Source organism: Syngnathoides biaculeatus, chromosome 11 (assembly GCF_019802595.1).
Source record: "Syngnathoides biaculeatus isolate LvHL_M chromosome 11, ASM1980259v1, whole genome shotgun sequence".
In the NCBI taxonomy this organism is placed as follows: domain Eukaryota; kingdom Metazoa; phylum Chordata; class Actinopteri; order Syngnathiformes; family Syngnathidae; genus Syngnathoides; species Syngnathoides biaculeatus.
Genome location: NC_084650.1, coordinates 9,963,836 through 9,989,725, shown reverse-complemented (window position 1 = coordinate 9,989,725; position 25,890 = coordinate 9,963,836). Strand labels below are relative to the sequence as shown.

Sequence of the window (25,890 nt, the reverse complement as noted above, 5' to 3'; positions counted from 1 at the left end):
TGATGAACATCGACATTGACAAGACTTAGCAAGCCTGCTGCTTCGAGTTACGACGGCACGCAAACATTATTGCCATACGTCAGAGTCTGTCTCACTTCATCAAGGCAAAATATGTATTTCGCGAGAGTATGCTTCATAGTAGTCCCCACATCACATTTTTTGTTTCTTTTCCCCGGTGCTAAACCGATTCTGCTGAAACATTTTAACAAAACTGCCCAATTTTGACGGTGATTTTCAATTACGTCAGCATAACTCCTTTTTATTTGGATTTCTGACCAAAAACAAATGTCAAATGGATTGGACACCTCACAAAGAAACATTTTGAAACTTCCACTTATAACCACTATGTGTGAGAGAAAGTTGGGCAGCCATTTGAGAACATTTTGCAATTTCAAGAGTCTGGATTCAAGTTTGTAATGTCGAAGGGAAAAGCTTTATGATTTGCAAATGCGCATGGTGGCCACAAAAATCAGTCTCCAACAACCATTTTGATTGGAGATTTACATCATGGGCAGGAAGATTTATATTTCAAGTCCTCTTCAAGCGAAATAACTTTTTTTCTGCAATAATTGTGCATTAAGCTTGTTTACTTTGAGTTAAAATGGCAAATGTTGCAATTAATTTTGCCCAACAACTGTCAGAAGTTTTGATTTTCGACAAAACGAGGCTTCTGTCCATCAACCTAGAAGCTTATCAAAACTGACACATTCATCGCCATCCTGCTCAGTTTTTTTTCTTCAACAAACAACATTCAGGATGAAAAAAAAAAAAAAAGAATTTAACAGTTCTGCACATTTCTAGTTTCATCGGATTTTGGCAGAGGGTCCTGAGGATTCAGATTTTCAACAGTTATTAATATTATTATTCAACATGACCTTGCCGATAAGGCTTCAAGCTTCTTAGGGAACAATGCGTGTCCATCTCAAATAAAATGACAAAAAAAACGAGAATGTTAATCCCATTCAAGCCAGTTCACTGCAAATATAAGACATCAGTTCCATGCATCAGTCCAGCCAGCAACTTCATATCGGACGTAATTGGATCTTATCCTGGTTGAATTTGGGTGCCGGGCGGGTTCAAGCCTGGACGAGTTGCCACTCAATCCCACGTCACATTTACACCTCAAAGTACAGGTGCTACCTCACATTAAGACAATTACCAAGGTCGTTTTAGAGGTTTGGGAGGAAAACTTGCCAACAACAGGAGAAGAAGAAAACCCCGCAAAGACGTTGGCACTTACGGCGAGACAGATGGGCTCAACCGTAAATCCACCAAATTGTTGAAAAATAAGAAACCGCAGTAAAAAAAACCTCGAGTGTACGGGATACCATGATTGGTGTTTGATACATGCTCACATATTTAATTCATTGATTGATTTAAAAGCACTATATTGACCTCTTTCACAACAAATCTGTCATCATTCAAACCAACTGTGCGTCGTCGACGGTTCAGTGATCATCGAAGCCGCGGGGTTCAACACGGTTTTCAACCTTGGGACCTGGCCATCATCATGTGGATATAGCAACAACTTTAGTTAGAAAGACAATGCTCAGCTCGCCGTAGTGCTCAGTCTTCACTTCACTGCAACTGCAACTGTGTGTGATTCTCAGCGAGCAATTGAACTCGAGCAAAACCACACAGCTCATAAGGGAGGGGCCATTTTCCCATTCAAGACAGAACATTCCACAATAAAAGAAGGTAAACTAACCTCCAGAGGGGAGTCAAGTTCGTCCAGGATGTTGTTTTCGCTCTGCAACTTGTGCACGGTGCCCGTCGAACTGGCGTCTACTAGCAGCACGTTGTGACCGGCCGCACTTTTGGCAGAGCCGGCGGTGGCGCAGGCCTCGTAATTGTAGACGTGCGGGAGAGTCCCCGTCGTCCCCAAAGTGTCGGAGTAGCGCGGCGGATAATACGGAATGACGGGGAGGTTGGAGCCGTACAGGACGCGAGACTGTCTCCACCTGTACACTTTGACCGATATGATGAGCAGCAAGCAGACCACGAAGAGGAAGGAGACCACAGCCAAAGCCAAGACCAGGTAAAAAGTCAGCCGCTCGTCGGCCTCCCGCTCGTCCTCGTCGGCGAACTCCGACCTCAGCACTTGGGGGAAGCCGTCCGCCAGCGCCACGTTAACCACCACCGTAGCCGAACGAGAGGGCTGCCCGTTGTCCTCCACGACGACGGTCAGTCTTTGTTTGACGGCATCTTTATCGGTCACTTGGCGGACGGTTCGCATTTCTCCATTGTGGAGGCCCACTTCAAACAGCGCCCCCCTGTCGGGGGAAGATTTCTGCTGCACTTTGTAGGAGAGCCAGGCGTTCTGGCCAGAGTCCACGTCCACCGCCACCACTTTCGTCACCAGGTAGCCCGCGTCCGCCGAACGAGGCACCATTTCGGCGTGCGGCCCCGAGCCGCCCGTCTGGACCGGGTACAGGACCTGAGGGGCGTTGTCGTTCTGGTCCCGGATCAGGACGCCCACGCTCACGTTGCTGAAGAGAGGAGGGGAGCCTCCGTCCTGCGCTCGCACCACAAAGTCCAGACGCTTGATTTGCTCGTAGTCCAAGGAGCGCACGGCGCTGATAATTCCACTTTGGGCGTTGACAGACACAAATTCGGCCACGGGAGTTCCCCCGATCTCGCCCGGCTCCAACATGTAGGAGACACGAGCGTTCTGGTTTTCGTCCGGGTCTTTGGCACTCACTCTCAGCACAGAAGCACCCGGTGAGTTGTTTTCTGCGAGGGTGGCTTGATAAAAGCTGACCGGAAACGCAGGTGCATTGTCGTTGACGTCCGAAACTTTCAAATGAAAAGTTCTCTTGGTGGAGAGGGGGGGCGAGCCGGCGTCAGACGCAACAACTGTGATATTATATTCGGACACAGTTTCGCGATCGAAATCGGCATCGGTCATCAAGGTGAAATAATTTCTCAAGTTGGACTTAATTCGAAATGGAACGCGGCCTTCGATTGCGCAGGTCACGTGACCGTTGTCACCGGAATCCTGGTCCTTCACATTCACGATGCCAATGGTGGTACCGGCGGGGGAGTCTTCTGAAACTGGACTCGTGAAGGACATCACATTGAGGATGGGGGCATTGTCATTCATATCCAATACTTCAATTTCCACTTTTGTAGACTCACTCAGCCCTCCTTGATCTTTGGCTTCAACCATGAACTCGATTGTTTTGTCTTTTTCATAATCAATTTGGTTTATGACAGAAATGCATCCTGTCATCTCATCTATTTGAAAAAAATTTAATATTCCGGCTTTCGAATTTGAAAATGAGTAAGTTACTTTTCCATATGAACCACTATCAGCATCGGTTGCATTCACAGTCAGGACGAGGGTCCCGACTGGGGCATTTTCAATCACCTTTGCTTTATAAATGGATTGATTAAAGACGGGAACATTATCATTAGCATCTAAAATGTTAATTTCTATATTTACTGTACCTGACTTCTGTGGACTTCCTCCATCCACAGCCACTAATTTAAGTGAAAGCCGCGGCTGTTGTTCCCTGTCCAAGGATTTCTGCAGGACCATTTCTGCATATTTACTTCCCCCTGGACTGACGTGTTGCTTTAACACAAAATTATCACTCGGTGTCAAAATGTAACTCTGCACGCCATTTGTTCCCACATCAGCATCATACGCACTCTCCAAAACAAAACGGGAGCCAAGTGCAGCAGACTCGCTTATTTCAAATCGCAAATGATTATTTTCAAAAGTGGGGGCGTTGTCGTTGACGTCCACCACCTCGATGGTGACGGGGTGCAATTCCATGGGGTTTTCCAACAAAATCTCGAAGGTGAAGCTGCACGGCGTCACGTCTCCACACAGCCGTTCTCGGTCGATCCTCTCACGGACAACCAGGAGCCCTTTGTCCGCCCTCAGCTCGGCGTACTGGACGTTCTCCCCGGTGACGATGCGGGCCCGCCCAGAACGGAGTCTTTTCAGATCCAAACCGAGATCTTGGGCCACATTTCCCACCAGCGAGCCTTTTTTCATCTCCTCGGGGATTGAGTAGCGGATTTGGGCCTCGGTCGCATTCAGAAAAAAGCACCAAAAGACAAAGAGGCAGGCCGCACGTCGCCGTCGCATTCCTCCGCGGATTGGATGAATATCTTTAGACTCCATAAGAACTTAAAAATAGTCCAATAAAACGAAGGAAACGAAAAATAAGACAGAAGCAAACCAAGCGCGACCAGATCGGCGTTATTTGAGCTCAACGATTGTCCGTTGTTGACGCGAAGCTCTCTGGTGCCGAATGGCAGCGACAGAGGAGGGAGCTGGACTGCATCGCACAGCACCGACACATCCATTTACCGTGTAACAGCGCCCCTTAGAGGCACATTTGAAAAACTGTCCGAGACAGTGAGAATACAAGGTTTAAAAAAAGCGGAGAAAAAACGTTTCTGTAAGCCATGTCCTGTTGAATAACAGCATTAAAAATAATGAAACTTTATCAAAGACACGCGTTCCTCATTACGGTTGTCACTTGACCACAAAGTCAAAACAACACAGTCATAGGAAGAAAGTTGTGTGAGTAAGAGTAATATATATCATGATTATTGATTTGAATTCTGGAGGATGAGCGCTGGTCACCAAATCCATTGGAAAGTGGCCTTCAGCACCACGGACAGAGACAAAACTGCACGAGGACCTCACTGCTGACTTTGGGCCAAGCGAAACATTTTTGGGAAAAGTCGAATGTATGGCAAGCTGTACTTGCTCTTTTTCGTGATCAAATTTGACAAACAAACTAAAAAAAGTTAGTAGTTCATATGATGAGGCTGCATCTTGACAATGTCGAGTTCCAGAATATTGACACATCAGATCCTCAATTTAAGAGACAATTATTGGCTTAAGGTTGTCGATTACATCTGATTGCCCGTTTTATTGAATCACTTTTTTTGTGGCCATTTGCACCCATACCACTACTACTTCTTTTCCTTATGGCTCATCCCGTTTGGGGTCGCCACAGCGTGTCATCTTTTTCCATCCAAGCCCATCTCGTGCACTGTCCTCATGTCTTCCCTCACCACATCCATCAAACTTTTCTTTGGTCTTCCTTCCTCTCGCTCTTTTGCCTGGCAGCTCCATCCTCAGCACCCTTCTACCAATATACTCACTCTCTCGCCTCGTAAATATTTCTTAAAAACTTGACAACGTTTGAAAACGTTTACAATTCATCCACACTTTTTATGGCGATGTGCTTGATGCAGACTTTCCTGACACACTCGCCACAGGGAGCTCGCTTTTGTGAGTCGTGACTAAATAGTGTGAATCCGAGTTCCCAATCGGTTGCCACAGACCAACAGCTCAATAATAATAATAATAATAATAATAAACTGTCTCTTCCAAAATGGCATGTTCTGCACTCCCCTGAGTTGTGTGTAGTATTCCCCTTCGAATGAACACCACAACTCTCAGGAGAGAACAAGTGGAATCATGGCCGCCACAGCAATACGATGGAAATGTTGCCACATTCAATATGGCCGCCACACAGGCTATCGAGTTATTCCAGTTGGTTGAATCTAGTCATTTCGTGTAACTGTTTGTTACGCAGTAATAGACGCACCCCAGTCTTCACTTATGAGGATTCGCACTTGTTTCCAGGCAGGACACGCCCTGCTTCAATATGACTGGCTCCTGGGCATACGCTGTTACTCGATGATTGGCTGTTGGAAGCCTCGAAAACACGCCTTACTTCTTCCAGAATAGAAAAGTAGTATGTGATTTAAGTGTTGGGCATTATGTTTTCTATTCACTTAACATACCCTAATTGTTAATTTTACCCATTTTCAAATGCTTTAATCTTTGACCCAATGTTGACTTTTTCTGTTTTTACTTTGAACAAAATTGATCAATGAGTGTGATGGCGGCGTGGCATCGGAACGCTGAATGGCATCCATTAAAAACGAGACTGCACACAGACCCCTTTCACGTGGTTATTCGGCTTCAACCTCCGGTCAGGGCAAAACATTGCTATGGGTACTATTTCACGAGAAAGTTGACATCCTGTGATATGCTTACAATTGGACATTGTGAAACATAATATTGGAATACGTTAGGTTTGGCTTCTTTTTTTTTTGTGTGTCAATACGGTTCATTCTTGTTGCGCTCTTAGCTGTCAAAACCATGCAGGTGGTTGCAAAGAAGGAACTTTTCACTGGTAAGTGTGTTTCAGTTTAATCTTAACAATTAATCTATGATAATTATGAATGTGGAAAATATATCATTGCAATATTATGATGGTCTCTACATCCTGTTACATGTGTGTGTGTGTCAATGTATCTTTAAAACCTTGCTGGGCATGCTGCAAATGTTTAGATTATATTCATGTCTCTCGGGATCCAAAACATCTAAAGTATATAGATCTATCGCATTGTTTTCCATAGCAATGTGTGTATTGTTTACCATGGTTTTTTTTTTTTTTTGCCCTGACCGGAAGTCAGAGCCTGTTGACCATGACGGAACCAATGTTGGATGCAGAATGCGAGGTCTAGTTTTGATTCTACGTCATGAAGAACGCTCATCACGCCTCAGTCTCTGCTTGGATTGCGCCACAGCGCTAGTAAATACCAGTGGCCGATTCAGCAACTATACAAAAAAAAAAAAAAAAAAAAAAAAAACACCCGGAAGAATTTACCGATAAATTTACGTGAACAATTTGCCGCCACTATAAATTGGTAAATTTAAAGCACATATTATGGATGAAAGACATGAATTCAACAGTTATTAAATGGTTGAATCAAGGTTATCACACATTTATTATGATATTTCAGCCACAGGGGCTGAGTTTGAGGGATGCGGGAGGGGGGCGGTCCTCGTGTCCTTGGTGTTCCTCAAAATGAGCGTTCTCAATTCGGTGTTCTCTGATGCAGACCCGCCAACTTGGGTCCTATCAAGTCTTTCCGAGCAAGTGCAAAGCCAAAAGACTGATCGAAAGATTCAAGTGGCTAAAATGTGAGATGGCGACCGAGACATCTTCCACATGAAGTCACCAAGGGCGAGAAATCATTGCTTTCCCTCCAACCCACAGACACGATTTTCGGAAATGAAATGAACATATTGCTTGCTAACCTCACTTGACACACTCATGATGCAAGGAGGAACACATCTCAGAAATTGTTCACGTTTCCCTAAATTTGTTTTATTTCCCCATCAAGTGCCTTTTTCTATCGTGTTTGTTTGTCTTACAATCAATCACAGTGATCGATTTGTACAGATGGACGAAGCCATTTTGTGCTGATGAGCTGATGACACGCAGCTAAATAGTGTGGCATGCCCACATTACGTGATACATATTGCGGCATTGACATCTTTAAGGTGGATATTACTTAATTTGACTTGGTCATGCTTTTTACTTTTGTCAAATAGCTAGTGTAGGTAAAATTTTGCACATTTTTAGGGTGCTTTACAGATCGAAAATAATAAACATTTTCTCCCAAATCATTTTTGCTTTAACAGAGGATCAGATCTTGTTCAAGCCATTTTTTAAATGACAAGTGTGAAGTATTTCTGGACACATGTACTGTCCATTACTTTTGATATCTGTTAAATTGGCATCTTGTAAATGGAGGTTCCACCGTTCATGTCACTCGAACTCTGGGAATGAAAGATCTCGACGCTGCGCAAGTCTGCACATTTTTGAGGCTTTTAAAACCCAAGCGGGGTGCAAAAAAACAAACGCCCCCCCACCCCAAAAAAAAAAAAAAAAAAACACTTGCCAATCTGCATAAGAACATTCTTAAAAGAATAAAAAGTAGCATGTTGTGTCCAGTGAAGACCAAAAGACAAATTAGATGTGACGACATCGCTATTTGCTCCAAACTTGAAAAACTTTTGGAAATCTGGAAAATGAAAACTGGACTGTACGTGTATTGATGTGGGCAAATCAACTAATTGTGCAGACAAGGCCCAGCTGAAGTGAAATATGACAATATTTTTCGATCATTTTTAGTTTTGTATTTTTAATGACATTGACCAAACTCTGCGTGATGTTTTGAAATAAAAAGTCTGATATGTATGCCGGTTCTTGGAGCATTTAAAAAAAAATCTGTAGTTTTGTTTGGGTTTTGCACAGGAGTCATACATTTAAAAGAGTTGCAAATCTGATTGGCTCAAGCACTCCCGTGGACCCTGTGAGGATAAGCACCTCAGAAAATGGATGATGCAAATCCAGTCCTTGAATGTAACAATAATCAAATCAAACAACATTCAAATTGAAGCGAATGAAAATGCTGAGTGGCCAGCAACTCTGGGAAACCACGAGCCACAATGAGTGAAGAGCAAAAGTGCAAATGTCAAGCCCTGCTTGTAAGTAAGCACATTTAAAAACAAAAAATTCAAGTGAGCATCAACAAATAATTATACAAACCCGAAAAAGCATTGCAAGCCATTACATGGAATGGAAATGGTAAACATTCGACTCACCAAAGTCGACATCTGAGAGAAGTTTCCCGACGTTTGCTCGCCGCCGTGCGGCCCGTCAGCGTCCGCTCCGTCCACACTGACTAAACTTTGACTCACGGCTTGCGTGTTCGTCACGTGACTTTTTGCGGTGGCGCAGGCCTCGTAATTGTAGACGTGCGGGAGAGTCCCCGCCGTCCCCAAAGTGTCGGAGTAACGCGGCGGATAATACGGAATGACGGGGAGGTTGGAGCCGTACAGGACGCGAGACTGTCTCCACCTGTACACTTTGACCGATATGATGAGCAGCAAGCAGACCACGAAGAGGAAGGAGACCACAGCCAAAGCCAAGACCAGGTAAAAAGTCAGCCGCTCGTCGGCCTCCCGCTCGTCCTCGTCGGCGAACTCCGACCTCAGCACTTGGGGGAAGCCGTCCGCCAGCGCCACGTTAACCACCACCGTAGCCGAACGAGAGGGCTGCCCGTTGTCCTCCACGACGACGGTCAGTCTTTGTTTGACGGCATCTTTATCGGTCACTTGGCGGACGGTTCGCATTTCTCCATTGTGGAGGCCCACTTCAAACAGCGCCCCCCTGTCGGGGGAAGATTTCTGCTGCACTTTGTAGGAGAGCCAGGCGTTCTGGCCAGAGTCCACGTCCACCGCCACCACTTTCGTCACCAGGTAGCCCGCGTCCGCCGAACGAGGCACCATTTCGGCGTGCGGCCCCGAGCCGCCCGTCTGGACCGGGTACAGGACCTGAGGGGCGTTGTCGTTCTGGTCCCGGATCAGGACGCCCACGCTCACGTTGCTGAAGAGAGGAGGGGAGCCTCCGTCCTGCGCTCGCACCACAAAGTCCAGACGCTTGATTTGCTCGTAGTCCAAGGAGCGCACGGCGCTGATAATTCCACTTTGGGCATTGACGGACACAAATTCTGCAACGGGAGTTCCCCCGATCTCGCCCGGCTCCAACATGTAGGAGACACGAGCGTTCTGGTTTTCGTCCGGGTCTTTGGCACTCACTCTCAGCACAGAAGCACCCGGTGAGTTGTTTTCGGCGAGGGTGGCTTGATAAAAGCTGACTGGAAACGCAGGAGCGTTGTCGTTGACGTCCGAAACTTTCAAATGAAAAGTTGTCTTGGTGGAGAGGGGGGGCGAGCCGGCGTCAGACGCAACAACTGTGATGTTGTATTCGGACACACTTTCGCGATCGAAATCGGCGTCTGTCATTAAGGTGAAATAATTTCTCAAGTTGGACTTCATCCGAAATGGAACGCGGCCTTCGATTGCGCAGGTCACGTGACCGTTGTCGCCGGAATCCTGGTCCTTCACATTAATGATGCCAATGGTGGTACCGGCCGGGGAGTCTTCTGAAATGGGACTCGTGAAGGACATCACATTGAGGACGGGGGCATTGTCATTCAGATCCACGACTTCGATTTCCACTTTGGTGGAGTTTGTTAGAGCACCTTGATCTTGAGCGTCAACCATAAATTCTATGGTCTTGTGTTTTTCATAATCTATTTGGTTTGCTACTGAGATGCATCCCGTTTTCTCATCAATTTTAAACAAATCTGCTATTCCTGCTTTTGACTTTGAAAATGAATATGTTACTTTTGCATTTGAGCCACTATCAGCATCAGTTGCATTCAAAGTCAGTATGTGAGTGCCTGTTGCTGCGTTTTCAATTACTTTAGCTTGATACAATGTTTGATTAAAGACTGGTGCATTGTCATTTATATCTTGAATATTAATTTCTATATTAACTGTACCTGACTTCTGTGGACTTCCTCCGTCCACAGCAACTAATTTGAGTGAAAGTCGAGGCTGTTGTTCCCTGTCCAAGGCTTTCTGCAGAACCATTTCTGCATATTTACTCCCCCCTGGACTGACGTGTTGCTTTAACACAAAATTATCACTCGGTGTCAAAATGTAACTCTGCACGCCATTTGTTCCCACATCAGCATCATACGCAGTCTCCAAAACAAAACGGGAGCCAAGTGCAGCAGACTCGCTTATTTCAAATCGCAAATGATTATTTTCAAAAGTGGGAGCGTTGTCGTTGACGTCCACCACCTCGATGGTGACGGGGTGCAATTCCATGGGGTTTTCCAACAAAATCTCGAAGGTGAAGCTGCACGGCGTCACGTCTCCACACAGCCGTTCTCGGTCGATCCTCTCACGGACAACCAGGAGCCCTTTGTCCGCCCTCAACTCGGCGTACTGGACGCTCTCCCCGGTGACGATGCGGGCCCGCCCAGAACGGAGTCTTTTCAGATCCAAACCGAGATCTTGGGCCACATTTCCCACCAGCGAGCCTTTTTTCATCTCCTCGGGGATTGAGTAGCGGATTTGGGCCTCGGTCGCATTCAGAAAAAAGCACCAAAAGACAAAGAGGCAGGCCGCACGTCGCCGTCGCATTCCTCCGTGGAATGGATGAATATTTTTAGACTCCATAAGAACTTAAAAATAGTCCAATAAAACGAAGGAAACGAAAAAATAAGTCAGAAGCAAACCAGGCGCGATCAGATCGGCGTTATTTGAGCTCAGCGATTGTACTTTGTTCACGCGACGCTCGCTTTTGCCGAATGGCAGCTCCAGAGGAGAGAGCTGCACTGCATCACACAGAACTAGCACATCCATTTACCATCTAACAGCTCCCCCTAGAGGCACACATGCAGAATTTGTCCACTTAAACTCAAAGATTAAAATCAAAGAATCCCACTTCATTTGAAGGCCGTGTTAAAAAGTACTGATAAAAAATATTACACCATGTTTCCATTTTTGTCTCAAGTTCTATTCTGCAAAAGCAGTCACTCAAATAGCCCTAAATACAATGTTGTGATTAGTTATGAAAGTATGAGCAACAGAGAGATGGATCATGGAGTTCATATTCTTGAGCGGGAGCAAGTCAACAATTCCAACGCCTTCCACGGCCGTTGCTGTTTTTCAGCACCATGGACAGCAAAAGCAACCCAAATTCTCGCAGTTGCTTTTATGTCGCGAGACTCAGTCACCGTAAAAGTGGCCCCCGTCAAGCGCAGCGAAATTGTCAAAGGTGTCCTCGAGTTGGACGGCACACAGTTCTGAGGACCGGGCTTCAAACCCCAAACCTGCGTCTGTGGAGTTTGCATGTTCTACCTGTACCTTTGTGCGTTTTCTCCAGGTGGGGACTCCCACATTTTCTCCCACATTAAAAAATCATCCATTCATTGGAGACTCCAATTTGTCCCTAGGTGTGATTGTGACTGTTGTCAATCTCTCTGTGCACTGCCATTGGCTGGCAACCAGTTGAGGTTTACCTCCTGCCCGATGGCAGCTGCAATAGCCTCCGACATTTCCGCGACCCTCGTGAGGATAAGCGGGTCAGAAAATGGAAGGACGAATGTCCCGCAGTTACTGTATTCCCCTACAATGATGGCGGCTCGATTGTGTAGGACATTTCCAAGGCTGAGGCAACAGCACCGCCAACTGACATCGAGCAGAAACACACGCTCAGTACTGCTCCAATATTTCAATACAGTGGGGAAAAAAAAAAAGGGGGGGGGGGAGTGAGGGCGGGGTTTGGGGAAACATGAACATAGCGGAAACGTACAACACGTCCAGGACAGATTAGATCATTCTAGACAGACAGACAGACAGACAGACAGCTGGACGTCCATAAATGGCTGAGCAACGGGCCGTGGCCTACTTTGAGGGCAAGTAACACACAAACAATGTCCACTGAGTCATTTCTTATCAATATTAATTCATAAAGTATTTGCAAGGATTGGCCTCACACCAACTGTGTTGTGTGTTTGTGTATGTTTCTGTGTGTGTGTGTGTGTGGGGGGGGGTGCAAATGAGTGTGTGGGTGCGTGCGTGCGTGCGTGCGTGCTCCATTCCATTCCAGCACAACGCTGGTGAAGCCTCGTGCACATCATGATGGTGCACTAGTAAGGCCCAGTCTGCACAGCAACAGCAGGCAGCAGGCAGAGTTATTAATATTCATGTAAGTGGCAGTGGGAACATTTCCTCCCAATCGGATCGCTTCTTGTTCCTGCATCAGTTAGGTGACGTGCACAGGGTGATGTACACACAGGATGAACACTAAGAAGTGCGTGGCAGCGCTGGCGGTCAGGAGGACACGAGTGGAAAGCGCTCGTCGGCACAGAATGTTCTGTGAAAAGAAAAGAGCGGCTGCGCAGATGCAAAGACATTCTGGGTCAGCCGGTCTCGTATTGACAATTTGCTGCTCTGGATGAGAATCGTGCTGCTGCTGTGATTTGTTTGGAACGGGCGCATGTGGCATCTGAAATGAGTGAAAAGGGGCTTACCTGCGCGTCCACAGTGGAAGTTTCATTCAAGGGGAGGCGGAGGGGGGGCACCCAAAAAGAGAGAGAGAGAGAGATAAATGTTAGTCTCAGGTGCAATGATGACATTTATTTCCAAAGAACTTCAACTTCAGACGAGCAAAGAGGAACCGAGATATTTGTTGTGTGATACACCGTTGACGTGTTCATTACGTTCCAACAACAACAAAAACAAAGTCCAACAATATGCAACTAACAAACAAATGTTCCAGTTCGAATCCCCAATGCACTGGAGAAAAAAAAAAAAAAAAAAGGCAAAGCCCCCCCCCCCCTCCACATGACCTTTTGCTAAACGTGAAGTGAATTATCACGAAAGACATTTCTCATTTCTCCCAAATTTCCATCTTCCCAACAGCCTCAATTACCACTCGGACGTTTTCTACTGTTATGTTCGGGATCCAGACGGTTTCATTTTTTTTTTTTTTTTTTTTTTTAGTAATCCAACCACGGCTGAATTTGGAGGGCAACATGAATACGCATGAGAAGATCTCGCATCAGCGCGCAGACTTTGGTCACGTGCACGAGATTCAGCTGCTGCATTGCACTTGAGCCACTGACCCGATGCTGAATGTTAAACTTAAACTTCAACCTTTAACCACGATGATGATGATTATGAGTAGTGGTGGTACATTGCGCATTATCGTTGTTGCGGCTGCAGGTTTGCAAAATTGCGCCTTATCTCGTTCACCTCGTGGAAGAGACTCACACATCCAAACATGGGTTTTGTTTCATTTTACAAAATCCAAATTTATTCAATGAATCTTTCAGTTGCAGATTAATGAGGTAACAGCGTCGACCTGCGTGAAGCAAAAAGACAAAAACATGCTGGGAAAATAACATTTCCAAAATTAAAAATAAGAATAAAATAAAAGTATTATTTATTATGTTGTCGGGTTTCAAAGGACACAAAAAAAGGACAAAAACTCTGAATCTAAATCTGAAATCACAAACTGTGTACCGAGGAAAGTTTTGCAGGTCTGGCGGTCACATCAAACTCACAATAAGATATTTCATCATCATAACAGAATGACAGAAAAGGTAGAAATGGAGGCCATAACATGCGAGAAAAAATATTGGAGCAGGGAGCTCATCTTAGTGCCTTAAAGCAACGAAATCACAACAAAGTCCATTACAAGAAAAACCAGTGACAAAATTAGTCGTGCAGGACTTTTTGTTTGATGAACAAACACAAAACAAAGCAATTCAGATCATTTGACACGATTTCAGTTGATTGGTTCACAAAATTAGTTTCAAGCTGGGTGAGCCACGTCAAAACATTTCACACATTCAAAATTTTTTTTTTTTTTTTTTTTTTTTTTATGGAAATTTTTACAGTTTGTGATCATGATTTACACTCCCAGGCCACAGCCCCAACTGCCTCCGCCCCCGCCCCCGCAAACAAAATATATATCAAAGGCGTAACTTTCATTGTGGTTGCACTTTGGAAAGACGTCCAATCGCATCGCATCATAACGGCACACACAGAATCAAAATATACAATAAATTGCTTTCATTGGTCCGACCAAGCCCAGCAGGTGGAAATACGCACTCAATTTCACAATAAGTGTATTTAGCAGCACAAGACTTTCTGGATTTTCTTTTCCTTATGCAGTGGAAATAAAAAGTCTACACACCCCTGTTCAAATGGCAGGATTTCCATTGAATAAAAATGACACCAAGATAAAATAAAGTCCAACATTTGCAATCGATCAAGCTGTAATGAGGCCTGTACAGCTCAAATAAAACAGTTTGCTTGTCTTTATGGGAGGGGAAATAAAATCAAATGGTAATGGCGATAAATGTGCTTGCACAAGTCTGCACACCCTCTTGGGGCTGCGTTCAGAACTCATGTTGAATTTCAGACAGAACACGCAAGCCAACATTCCAACTTCTGACAAACCCCAAATAAACTGTTGTTGGTCAAGTAGGCTGTTCTTAACTTTTTGTTTTTGCTTTCCATCAGGAGTTGGGAGGTTTTATGTCAACACCGATTATGATTTGCAACGGTTCATAATTCTTTTCATCAGGACCGCAGTTCCGGTTCACGAAAAGAACCCCCAAAGGAGGAATCCCACAAGCACAAAGCTTGACTCCAGCGATGTTGTTCTTTTGGTTTTTGAATCATGGCTCCAAAAAAAAAAAAAAATCCACCTTGATTTCATCGGACTGTGGTGACAAAGTCTCACAAACACGTGAGAAAATGTTTGAAACTTTTGGCCATGATTACAAAAGGTTGGTTTTGTGCTCACACAAATACAAATACAAAATTGCCAAAAGACCACCAAGCACGGTGGTGACGGTCTCAAGATTTGGGGTTTCTTCTCTTAAGCTGGAAACGGGGCCTTTGTCAAGGTGGGAGGACTTTTAAAACTGTTCCAAAGGGTAGTCAGTGCCAAGACAAATCATTGAGGCTTCTGCTACAAAGCATTCAAAACTGATGAAAAAATCCGATCCAGACGTCCGAATTTTATTTCAGATTAACCATTGGCACTTTCATGAGTCACCCCCATTTCTTGAATTTTGAATAATAAGCACATCCGAACTCCAGACAGGGAGGGTGTGCACACTTTTGCAACCACAATATTTCAGTCATTTCATTTTACTTCCCTCTTGAAATGTGTAATCTTTTTGGTTCAATCGACTTGTCTAGGTCATTGGTCACCTAAATTGTGTTTTTCACAAAAACCTGGCATCGGAACAGGGGTGTGTCAACTCTTGACATCTCCCGCTAGTGCAAACCTTGCAGCCGGTTTTCAAGTGATGACATAACAAGGATGCGAGGGGGCGGCCCGAACCTTTAAGGTAGCTCTGTCCGCACTCGTGCGCCGAAGCGTGTTCTTTTGATAAGCCGCGCTCCTTTTCTTGAGCGTGTCCGTGTCCGTGTTTGAGCTGAAGCGAAAGTCGCCTCTCCACGAGCCGGTGGTCAGAAAGGGATCGTAGCGATCATCTTGCAGCAATGTCCCGCAACCGCTGAAATCTGTGAAACTGTGTGGATAGTAGGTCGTGGGGAAAACGGGCAGGCTGGCAGCGGTGGAACGGTACACGTGACTACGGCGACAAAGCTTAAAATAAAACACTCCGGCCATCAAAAGGATGAAGAGAAAAGAAACGGTGAACAGGGCAACAATCAAGTAGAGTCTCAAGTCATCGTTGGCCTGGGGTTCATCAACGAGCTCAAAAAGTTCTTGCAGAACCGGCAAGCCCTCGCCAATGACGATGCTAACCGTAGCTGTGGCCGACAGGGCGTCCGGCCCGTTATCGGCGACGGCGACGACGATCGTCTGCTTCCGTTCGTCGAGCTCCGTGAAGGCTCGCAAGGTTCGCACCTCGCCCGTGTGTAAGCCCACCGTGAACAGATTGGGCTGCGTTTCTTTGATTATTCTGTAAGACAACCACGCGTTGTGGCCCGAGTCGCCGTCCACCGCCACCACCTTGGTCACCAGGTAGCCTCTCGGCGCTTCGAGGGGCACCACGTCCTCTGCCACGAAGGCCTGCGCAGGGTACAGAACCACCGGCGCGTTGTCGTTTTGGTCTTGGATGAAAACGTTGACGGCGCAGCTGGTGGTGAGTTGGGGGTGGCCCCCATCCCTCGCCTCCACCGTGATGTGGAAGTAAACCGACTGCTCGTAATCGAAGAGGCGCGACGTGAGAAGCTCGCCCGTTTCCGTGTTGATGGAAAGGAAAGAGGAAACTTCGGAATCGCTTCCTCTGGATATTTGGTACGTTAGTTTGGCATTGGAACCTTCGTCGGCGTCCTGCGCCACCAGTTTCATGACAAAGGTGCCGACGGGTTGGTTTTCCAAGATGGTGGCGGTGTACTGGCTCTGCGTGAAAATTGGGGCATTGTCGTTGACGTCGTGAACCACCACGGGCAAAACTTTGACGCTCTGGAGCGGGGGAGAGCCCGAGTCTGTGGCGGTAACAGAAATGTTGTACGCCGACTGAACCTCTCGGTCCAGCGTCCCGGCCGTCACGAGCATATAATAATTTTTCACTCCCGATACGATTTGAAACGGGACATTGTCGGGAATGGAGCAGGTGACGTGTCCGCTATTCCCGGTGTCCAAGTCGTAAATATTGATGAGGGCCACCATCGTTCCCGGCGCGGAGTCTTCCGGCACGTTGGCCGAGGCCGACTTGATCTCAATAACGGGTTGGTTGTCGTTGACGTCGACGACGTCGATGAGAAGTTTGCAGTGGGAGGCCTGGCCGCCTCCATCTTTGGCCTGGACGTCCAGCTCGTGAGCGTTGGCCTCCTCGTAGTCGAGGACGCCCGCCACGCGAACTTCACCGCTCATCGGGTCGATGCGAAAAACTCCTCTGGTCTTGTCTGTCAGGTGACTGAAGGAGTACGTTATGGCTCCGTACAGACTGTCGTCAGAGTCCGTGGCATTCAGTTGCGCTATCAAAGTCCCCGCGGCGGAGTTTTCCGGAACAGACGCCCTGTAAACCCGTTGACTGAAAACTGGGACATTATCGTTGGCGTCCAAAACCCGGATGCGGATGGAAGCGGTCCCGGTCCTGGGTGGACTTCCCCTGTCGATGCCGCTGATTTTCAGCACGTGTTCAGCTTGCGCCTCCCGGTCCAGCGGCTTTTTAAGAACAAGCTCCGGATACGCGTTTCCGTTTATTTGAGTAGTCACTTCCAGGGCAAAATGGTCACTCGGGCTCAATTTGTATTCGCCGACGGAGTTTGTGCCCAGGTCGGGGTCGTGCGCACTCTCCAGCGGAAAACGTCTCCCGAGAACTGTGGACTCGACCAAATCCAGGTTGATCTCCTCTGCGGCGAACGCTGGAGTGTTGTCGTTAATGTCTGCGATGTCCAAAATTAGAGCGAAGGCTTGAAGCGGGTCCTGAAGTAAAAGCTGATGCTGGACGGTACACACGCTGACTTGCGCGCAGAGCTCCTCTCGGTCGATCCGCTGGCGGATCAAAAGCTCGCCCGACGACAGGTCCAGCTCGCACAGCTGGCCGCTTCCGTCCGCAACGACGCGGGCGCGACGAGAGGCCAGCTCCCCGGGCTGCAGTCCCAGATCCCGCGCGACGTTCCCGATGACGGAACCCGGCTGCGTCTCCTCGGGGAGGACGTAACGCACCTCCCCGGACGACGCGGAAAAGATCAGGCAGAAAAGGAATAATTCCCTCCAATGCTCCCAGCGCATTTTTGCAGATGGTCTCGGATGCTCCCAAGCCGTCGAAAAAAACGAGCTCAAATCCTAAAAGTGCTGGTGAAAATGTCCGAGTGAAAATTCTGCTGCAATCCAACGCTCGCCTGCTTCTCCAGCCGAGTTACTCATGCTCTATTAGGGAAGCTGTCAGCTTGTATTCCTCTATTCCCATTTCATCTCTCTCTCTCTCTCTCTCTCTCTCTCTCTTTCTCCCTCCCTCCCTCTTTCTCGCTCTCTCTCTCTCTCCAAACACCCACGCCACCCCCCCCCCCGCCTCTATCGCATGCACACGAACATCCGTCAGCTCTCACCCAATGCTCCACTTTCTCTGACACAGTTAGAGCAGAACACGCCATCGGCGACTCAAATATTATAAGAGCGTCGCCACGAGGCCGAGGAGATAATTACAAGGCAAACTGCGCTATGATTGCGCCACTTTTTAAAGGTCAAAAAGCTCTCAGCAGAAGTGTTAGTCAAAGGGGAATTTGGTTCGACCAATAACATCAAGTTGGAAAAAAAAAAAAAAAAAAAAACACGCAGGAGAATGTCATTCGTATGTTGGCTAACAATGTAATGAATCAAACAAGGAAAAAAGAATTTAGATGATAAAATATGACATTTTCAAGCTTATCACCACAACTGGCAAAAGTGAATGAGTGGATCCGGAATGCATCCATCAAGTCCATGTTTGCGCTTCTTGAGAGACCCATCTGGACCGCTTTTGCCACCACAGCTCTTAACACAAATGTGAAATATAATCCAAATGATGACAATAATGGTTCAAGCCATTGGGTGACATGTCATCACATGCACACTTACACACGCACGCACACACACACAGTGGATATCAAAATTCTACACACCCCTATTCAAATCCCCGGTTAGAATCGTATAAAAATAAGAGCACGGTAAATAATTGTAAAATCTCTTTGCATTATTATCACATTTATCTTTAAAAATAGTCATTTTTGACACGTTTTATTTTCAAGAAGGGAAGTAAAAAGAAGTAATTGCCATGATATGGTTGCACAACTGTCCAGAGCATTTTTGAATTGGGATGAGTCCGAATTGACCAATCGACTTCAAACTCATCTCAAATGTGAGGCGGAACACACCTGCCACCATTTGAAGTCCTTTTGAAAACCCCAAATAACGTTCAGATGTTCGAGTAGGCTTTTCCTGCTAACACTAACTGCTTCCCTCCATCTTGACAAAGGCCGTAGTTTCAGCCCCCCCCCCCCAAAAAAAAAAAAAAAAAATAAATAAAATAAAAAATAATGACTCTAAGGGATGATGCCGCTATCAGCAAGCTTGACTGCAGGTTTGATATTTTTTCGGTGACGAGCAGCGTTGTGTTTGCGCCAAACATTCCATTTGAACAAAGAGTTCAACCTTGGTTTCATCTGACGACAACACATTTTCCTTAAATGAGTTTGGGAGTTTTACAGGTTTGTTGAAATAAAAAAAGACACCAAGGTTGACCATTTTTGTCATTAGTAAAAAGAAAAAGATACATTTAGTGCAAACATAACAATGCTGGCTCCTCCTTGAGCCGTCATCTTATAGTGGTGGAGGGGTTTGTGTGTCACAACGGTCCAAGGAGCAAAGTGGTCTGGGGCCTCCCGCCCATGGAAGGGTCACCCATGGCAAAAAGGTTCCACACAAAGCACGGCGTCGTAAACGCAAATGGCGAGTACAAAAAATTGGATCGAGGTTCCCGATGCCCAGACACGGGACACAAGGACCCCCTTCTCCAATGAGGCGTGGAGGTGGGGCTTAAAAACGAACACATTTCATTTTTTTTTTTTTTTTTTTTTTTGGGGGGGGGGGGTCAAATCAAAGCATTCTATAGTCAGACATCGGAAACACTATTTTATTATTTTGTTACTGAATCAGTATCGTCGCACATACACGAGAGAAACCCATAAGGTACACAAGATGAGGACAGACAGTTTGATAGATCAATTTGGTTTGATTGATTGAGTGCAAGTACTCAAAGTAAAGTAAAAATGGGCTTGTATTTTTACCTCTGTTGACCTAATCAATTAGAGTAAAATTGGACTGAAGATCGTACCTCGGGAAGACCTTCAGCATCTCCAAAAATCTCATCGAAGTCGCCAAGACTCTTGCCAGGCGCCCGGTCGGCAGGCAGCGTGTCGTCGTCGTAGGAACGCACAAAGTTGAAGTCGCTGGTCCTGGAGCCCGTCGTCAAGTAGGCGTCGTAGTTGTAGGCGCTGCGTAAAGTGGCCGTGCCGTCCACATCTGCGTAATTAGGAGGGAGATACGCGCCGGGGACGGCGAGCGCTCCGTCCAACAACAGTCGGGGCTTTCTCCTGCGACAAAAGCTCACGGCCAGGACCGCCACCATGAAGGTCAGAAAGAAGGTGGACACCGACACCAGCGCCACCAGCAGATAAAAGGTGACTTTGGAATTCTTCTCACGCTCCTGGGAAGAAACGTCCTTCAGTTCCGGCGGCAGCTCGGACAAGTTGTCGGAAAGGAGGAAATACACCGAGCAGGTGGCGGAGAGAGGGGGCTGCCCGTTATCTTTCACCGCCACCATCAGGTTCTGTCTCATCTCCTCGCCGTCAGATTCGGAAATGTCCCGCCGGGTCCTGATCTCTCCGCTGTGGAGCCCCACCGTGAAAAGTCCCGGATCCGTGGACTTGACGATATGATAGGACAGCCGGGCGTTCTGTCCGGAGTCGGCGTCCACCGCGATGACTTTGGACACCAGCGAGCCCCCCTGGGCGGCTTTGGGGACCAGCTCGGTCACCGAGGAGTCGCCGTCCGGGGCGGGGTACAGAATCTGAGGAGAGTTGTCGTTCACGTCCCGTATCCACACGCTGACGCTCACGTTGCTGCTCAGCGGAGGAGAACCCTTGTCTCTGGCCACCACCTGGACTCGGAAACTCCTCAAGTCTTCGTAATCCAAGGAGCCCACGGCGCGGACCTCCCCCGTGTCTCCGTCCACCGCTACGTAGGAGGACGCCGGGGCGCCGTTCACCTCCGCGCCCGCCAGCAGAGAATAAATCACCGTGCCGTTCTGCCTCCAGTCGGGGTCTCGAGCGCTTACCCGACACAAGGCCGAGCCGGCTTTGTTATTTTCGCTGACGTAGGCGCTGTAGGACTCTCGCTGGAATACGGGCGGGTTGTCGTTGACGTCGGCCACCGACAGGCCCAAACTTTTGCGGGAGGACAGAGGAGGAGAGCCCTGGTCGCTGGCGCCGATTGTGATGTTGTGATGCGACACCAGTTCGCGGTCCAGCTGTCCGCTCGTCACCAGAGAATAATAGTTCTTGATGGAAGGAACTAACTTGAAGGGGACGTCTTGCTGGATGGAGCAGTGGACTTCTCCGTTCTGCTCCGAGTCTCGGTCCTGCACGTGGATGATGCCCACCTCGGTGCCAGGGGCCGCATCCTCCGCCACTGGATCGGTCAGCGACTTTATGCTTATAACCGGGGTGTTGTCATTCACATCAGTAACTTTTATAATTAAAGAACAATACGAAATTAACCCCAGACCATCAACCGCACTTATTTGCATTTCATATGAAGATACTTTCTCGTAATCAACGACACCAGCTACTCTCACTTCTCCTGTTTTGGGGTGCAGGGTAAAAATATTGCTGTTGTCATCAGAAACATGGTCAAATGCAAATATGATTTCACTATTGATTCCTTCATCTGCATCACTTGCACTGACTGTAATCACCAAAGTATCAAGAGGAGAGTTTTCAGCCAGACTGGCTCTATAAACAGTTTGACTAAATACTGGAACATTATCATTGGCATCCAAAATGATGACGTGGATGCCGACCGTTCCTGATCTCGGAGGAGAGCCGCCATCGTACGCGGTCAGCAGCAGCGTCATTTCTTTTTTGGCTTCTCTGTCTAATTCCTTTTCCAAGACCAATTCACAGTACTTTCGTCCACCTGGTTTAGTGTTGACAATTAATTTAAAATGATCGTTCTGCTGCAACGTGTAGCTTTGAACAGCATTTTCGCCAATGTCTGCATCGTGTGCTTCTCTAAGATGAAAATGCTCCCCCTTGTCTGCCGACTCCCGAATTTCTAATTTAAGCGAGTCTTCGTTAAACTGTGGAGAATGATCATTGACATCTAATACACGGATACTAATCCGATGTAGTTCCAACGGGTTCTCCAGCACAAGTTCCTGCTTCAAAACACACGACGCCTTTTTGCCACAAAGACCTTCCCTGTCGATCCTTTCCCGCACGATCAAGTCCCCGGTGTTGAGGTTGATGCCGCAGTGGTGGACGTTGTCATCCTCTGGATCAATGCGCGCTTTCCGAGCAGATAACCGGCCCACATTTAGTCCCAAATCCGTGGCAATATTGCCGATGACAGATCCACGTTTCAGCTCCTCTGGGATCGAGTAGCTGACGTCTCCGTTGACGGGGCGGAGGAAAAGGAAAAGAAAAAGCAGGCCGAGGCACAAAGAATAAATCTGTTGTACTCCATTGCGCCACAAAAAGCTCCTTCAACAGATAACCAGCAGCATAAATATGATCTACCCAAAAATCCAAAGATTTCCACGTCCAAGACGCGTTGTCGAACGTCTCGAGCGGAGCCACACAAGAATTAAATCTGGTTTGTGTGTCGACACAAGTAGGTGTGAAATTAAGGAAGGTTTGTTCATGGGAGCATGATGACATCTAGAGTACATTTTTTGCAATCACACCCGGTTGTGATTTGTTTTAAGAAACTATGACATTGTAAAATCACAACAATGTTTTTTTTTTTAATTTATTTTGCTGGTCGGCTCATTTAACAAAGGGGAGTTTTCACAAGGGCGTATTGGAATTAAAGGATAATATTATGAAGACAAAAGCAACGTGTAGGCACGTGATTGTGAAATACTTCAATATTTTCCAATTTAAAAAATAAAAGCTAGAAGAAAAGGTTCAAGTATCAGCAGACAGCTGCATGGACATCGCTTCAGGACGATGAGCAGACGTGAAAGCAGCGACCAATCAAAGAGCCACAACAGGTTCCAAACCAAACTGGTCAAACTTTCTGCTCAAGTTGACCAAGTGAACTGCTCAACTTCCAAACAGCTTTTGCACCGTGTAGACATTTGCGGCTGAGATATTCATCGCAGACAAAGGTTTTCCATCCTCAGGGAGGGAACCGGAACCAAGGAAAGCCCAGAAAAATGATGTTGCTCAACGTTCCAAACGTTTTCACGGCAGCACTGTATCCAAATACTTTTCTGGCAAATCAAACACCACGAGAAGTTTCACAGATATTTTCCTTTTTCAAATGACATAATTCGCCCATGATGTGTGTGTGCAAATTATACATAAATGGCATTCAAGTTCCCGAATTTGTCTGTTCAAACCGCCGCGATATAGTCACAACAAGATGGGATGCATTTGTAAAAGATCATTGCAAGAAAATATATGACTCTCGAAGAGTGATTTTTCTTGTTTACAATACCACCCATCCAATTTTTACACAAAAAAAAATTAAAAAAATGCTCACCTTCGCCACGGTAAATTAAAATTATGTTGATGTGGCCTATGCGCAGTAGTATGACATTTTTGTCCACTCCTGTTTTATTTTCCTTCAGTGAATTTCTGATTGTAGTGAGGTTACATCAACAGTGCCTTGAAAAAGTGTCAGGACCCCTTCTCAAATTTTTTTTCAAAGATTCCTCACTTTAATGTTTAAGATCATCACAGATATGTAAAGATCAGACAAGTGAGACAAGTGAATGTGTTATTCTATTTTTTAATGCTGATTGTTTTTTTTTTTTTTTTTTTTTAAGGAAAGGAGACTAATGAATGTGACCAGGCCCAGTGTGAAAAAGTCATTACCCCACTTGTTAAATTGTGAATTTAGGCATAGCAAAATTTTGGGGTACATTTTCACTGATCAAGGCCAAGTCTGATTATGTCCAATCAAGAAACCACTTCGAGATTCTATACCAACAAAATCAAATTGGACAAAACATCTAAAAAATCCTGCTACAAAACCACACGATTCAAAGAAATTTAAGAACAGTCGAGAAATAAAGTCATTGACATTGTTCAGGATATAAAGGGGTACAGAAGCCATTTCTACCAAGCCATGGGGAGAGCCAAAATAGCATTTCACAAAAAAAAGAACATCCTACCAACAGTCAAATGCGGTCCTAGCGCGATGGTCCTGGGCCGTTTTTTGCCTTCAGGACCTGGACGACAAAGCTGTGCCCTCAAGCTGGAGCACACTTGGCTTCTGCAGCACGACAACGATGCACAACACACCAGCGAGTCAACGTCTGAACGGCTTGAAAAAATAAAATATCAAAATGAAGGTTTTGGAGAGGGTTACTCAAAGTCCAGAGTTGAATCCAATTCAAATGGAGTAGCATGACCTTAAAAAACTCTTTTTGTGGAATTCAAGCAATCCTGCAAGGGGGGGTGGACCAAAATACAAGACGTCTGGAGAGCTCTTCAAGCGATCTCACCAGTTATATAAAATGTTTGAATTTCAAAATTTGCTGCTGAGGACCCTCAACCAATTCTTAGTTTGAGGGGGGCATTGTGTTTTCTGCGGAGGGCCACATGTTTTTGTATAGTTATTGTTTTCATGAATAAATGAAATCAACATTTCAAACTGTATTTTAAGTACATTAGTTTCTATCTACCTGATATTTATATTTGTCTGATGGTCTTAAAGTGGGCAAACGATGGAAAAATGGATGACTTTTTTTCCACTGCACTGGATCCTTGAGATTCGTTATCACGTCATCACATCTCTGACCTTATTAATTTTAATGCTCATATGGAGGAAAACAATTTTAAGTGTTGTCATCCTGAAATTGAATTTGAAAGTGCAACGACTATGTATGTCATTTTAGTATCATTTAAAAAAAAAAAAAAAAACTTCCATCAACGCGATATGAAACCTCTGAAGTGATTTTATGAAACGTAAGAGTTCCCTGCGGTTCTCCGTTATGTAAACACAAACTGTCGTAGTTTATTATACAGAGAACGCTTGTGGAGTTTATTCCTGCACCGCAGCTCCGCTGAGCTCGCTGGCTTCGACACCATCAAACGTCTTCGGGGTGAACGACGACAGAAAGCTCGCGCCTCAATTCTTCTGTGCGATCGATACTGAGAAAGGACCGCTGACACTTGGCCGGAAGAGTAAAAGTTGCTCCATGTGAACACGACCACTTCGATTTCCACTTCCCATCAATGGAGTGGCAAGATGTCGGAAGACACTCTCACGTAGAAAAGCGGTTTTACCCAAAAGAAAATCACCACTTGCAATGTTTTTGGTCAAGCCAAAAGTGGAATTAGGATCCGTGGACCTCGCAGAGTTCGGACAATTCTCATTTTGGAACTGAAAGCAATGATATTGCCTTCCAGGACGTGATCCAAACAACGAAGGAGTAAAATAAGACAACGTATGGAAGAAATTGCCAACGGTTTGTTTTCCAAGCTTGGGAAACAGTTCGCAATCACTTTGGTGGAATTAAAAGCCAACTTGTAGCTACTGAAAAAGCAAATATGAAAGATGCAAGAATAATAATGAAACATTAAACATAAACAAAAAAGCCACATCAGAGATTATACTCAAAGAAGGGCAACCTATTACCACAAAAAAAAAATCACAATCGCTCCCATACTGTAATAGTAATGATTACATATATGATGACAATTGCAGAGATTATTAAAATTAAACTACACCAAGATAACAGAACGCAATTCATGGAGGAAGCATTTGAAATAAACAACCTAAATTTTAAGTCAACTATTATGATATTTCAACTTCATCTACCCAAATATGATAAAGATGAAAGCCCAGACAGGGAAATCTCATAACATTTAAATTTAGATCCAAACCAAACGTATCCGGCGTAATACAAACAACAAGAACTGCGCCAATGTGAAAACAATTTTGGGTTTCAAAACGGAGCAAAGCTGAATGAAGCCGACGTGAACAT

The 25,890-nt window shown here is 45.9% G+C and overlaps 4 protein-coding genes across 4 annotated transcripts; all 4 read right to left on the bottom strand.

Moving 5' to 3' along the window:
* Positions 1-632: 632 nt before the first annotated feature.
* On the bottom strand, positions 633-4,221 carry LOC133508585 (protocadherin beta-16-like). The gene has a single exon (XM_061834795.1). It carries the CDS (start codon positions 4,133-4,135, stop codon positions 1,643-1,645), a length of 2,493 nt encoding a protein of 830 aa, XP_061690779.1. The 5' UTR covers positions 4,136-4,221; the 3' UTR covers positions 633-1,642.
* Positions 4,222-8,262: 4,041 nt separating this feature from the next.
* On the bottom strand, positions 8,263-10,867 carry LOC133508628 (protocadherin beta-11-like). Its single transcript, XM_061834864.1, has one exon. It carries the CDS (start codon positions 10,865-10,867, stop codon positions 8,372-8,374), a length of 2,496 nt encoding a protein of 831 aa, XP_061690848.1. The 3' UTR covers positions 8,263-8,371.
* Positions 10,868-14,029: 3,162 nt separating this feature from the next.
* LOC133508709 (protocadherin gamma-A2) lies at positions 14,030-17,924 on the bottom strand. The gene has a single exon (XM_061835038.1). The coding sequence runs from the start codon at positions 17,922-17,924 to the stop codon at positions 15,516-15,518; it is 2,409 nt and encodes an 802-aa protein (XP_061691022.1). The 3' UTR covers positions 14,030-15,515.
* A 1,898-nt stretch (positions 17,925-19,822) lies between these two features.
* Positions 19,823-24,028, bottom strand: LOC133509000 (protocadherin beta-16-like). The gene is made up of 2 exons (XM_061835617.1): positions 24,021-24,028; positions 19,823-22,432 (listed from the first exon to the last, which is right to left on the bottom strand). Exons 1-2 carry the CDS (start codon positions 24,026-24,028, stop codon positions 19,972-19,974), a joined length of 2,469 nt encoding a protein of 822 aa, XP_061691601.1. The 3' UTR covers positions 19,823-19,971.
* Between the last annotated feature and the right edge of the window lie 1,862 nt (positions 24,029-25,890).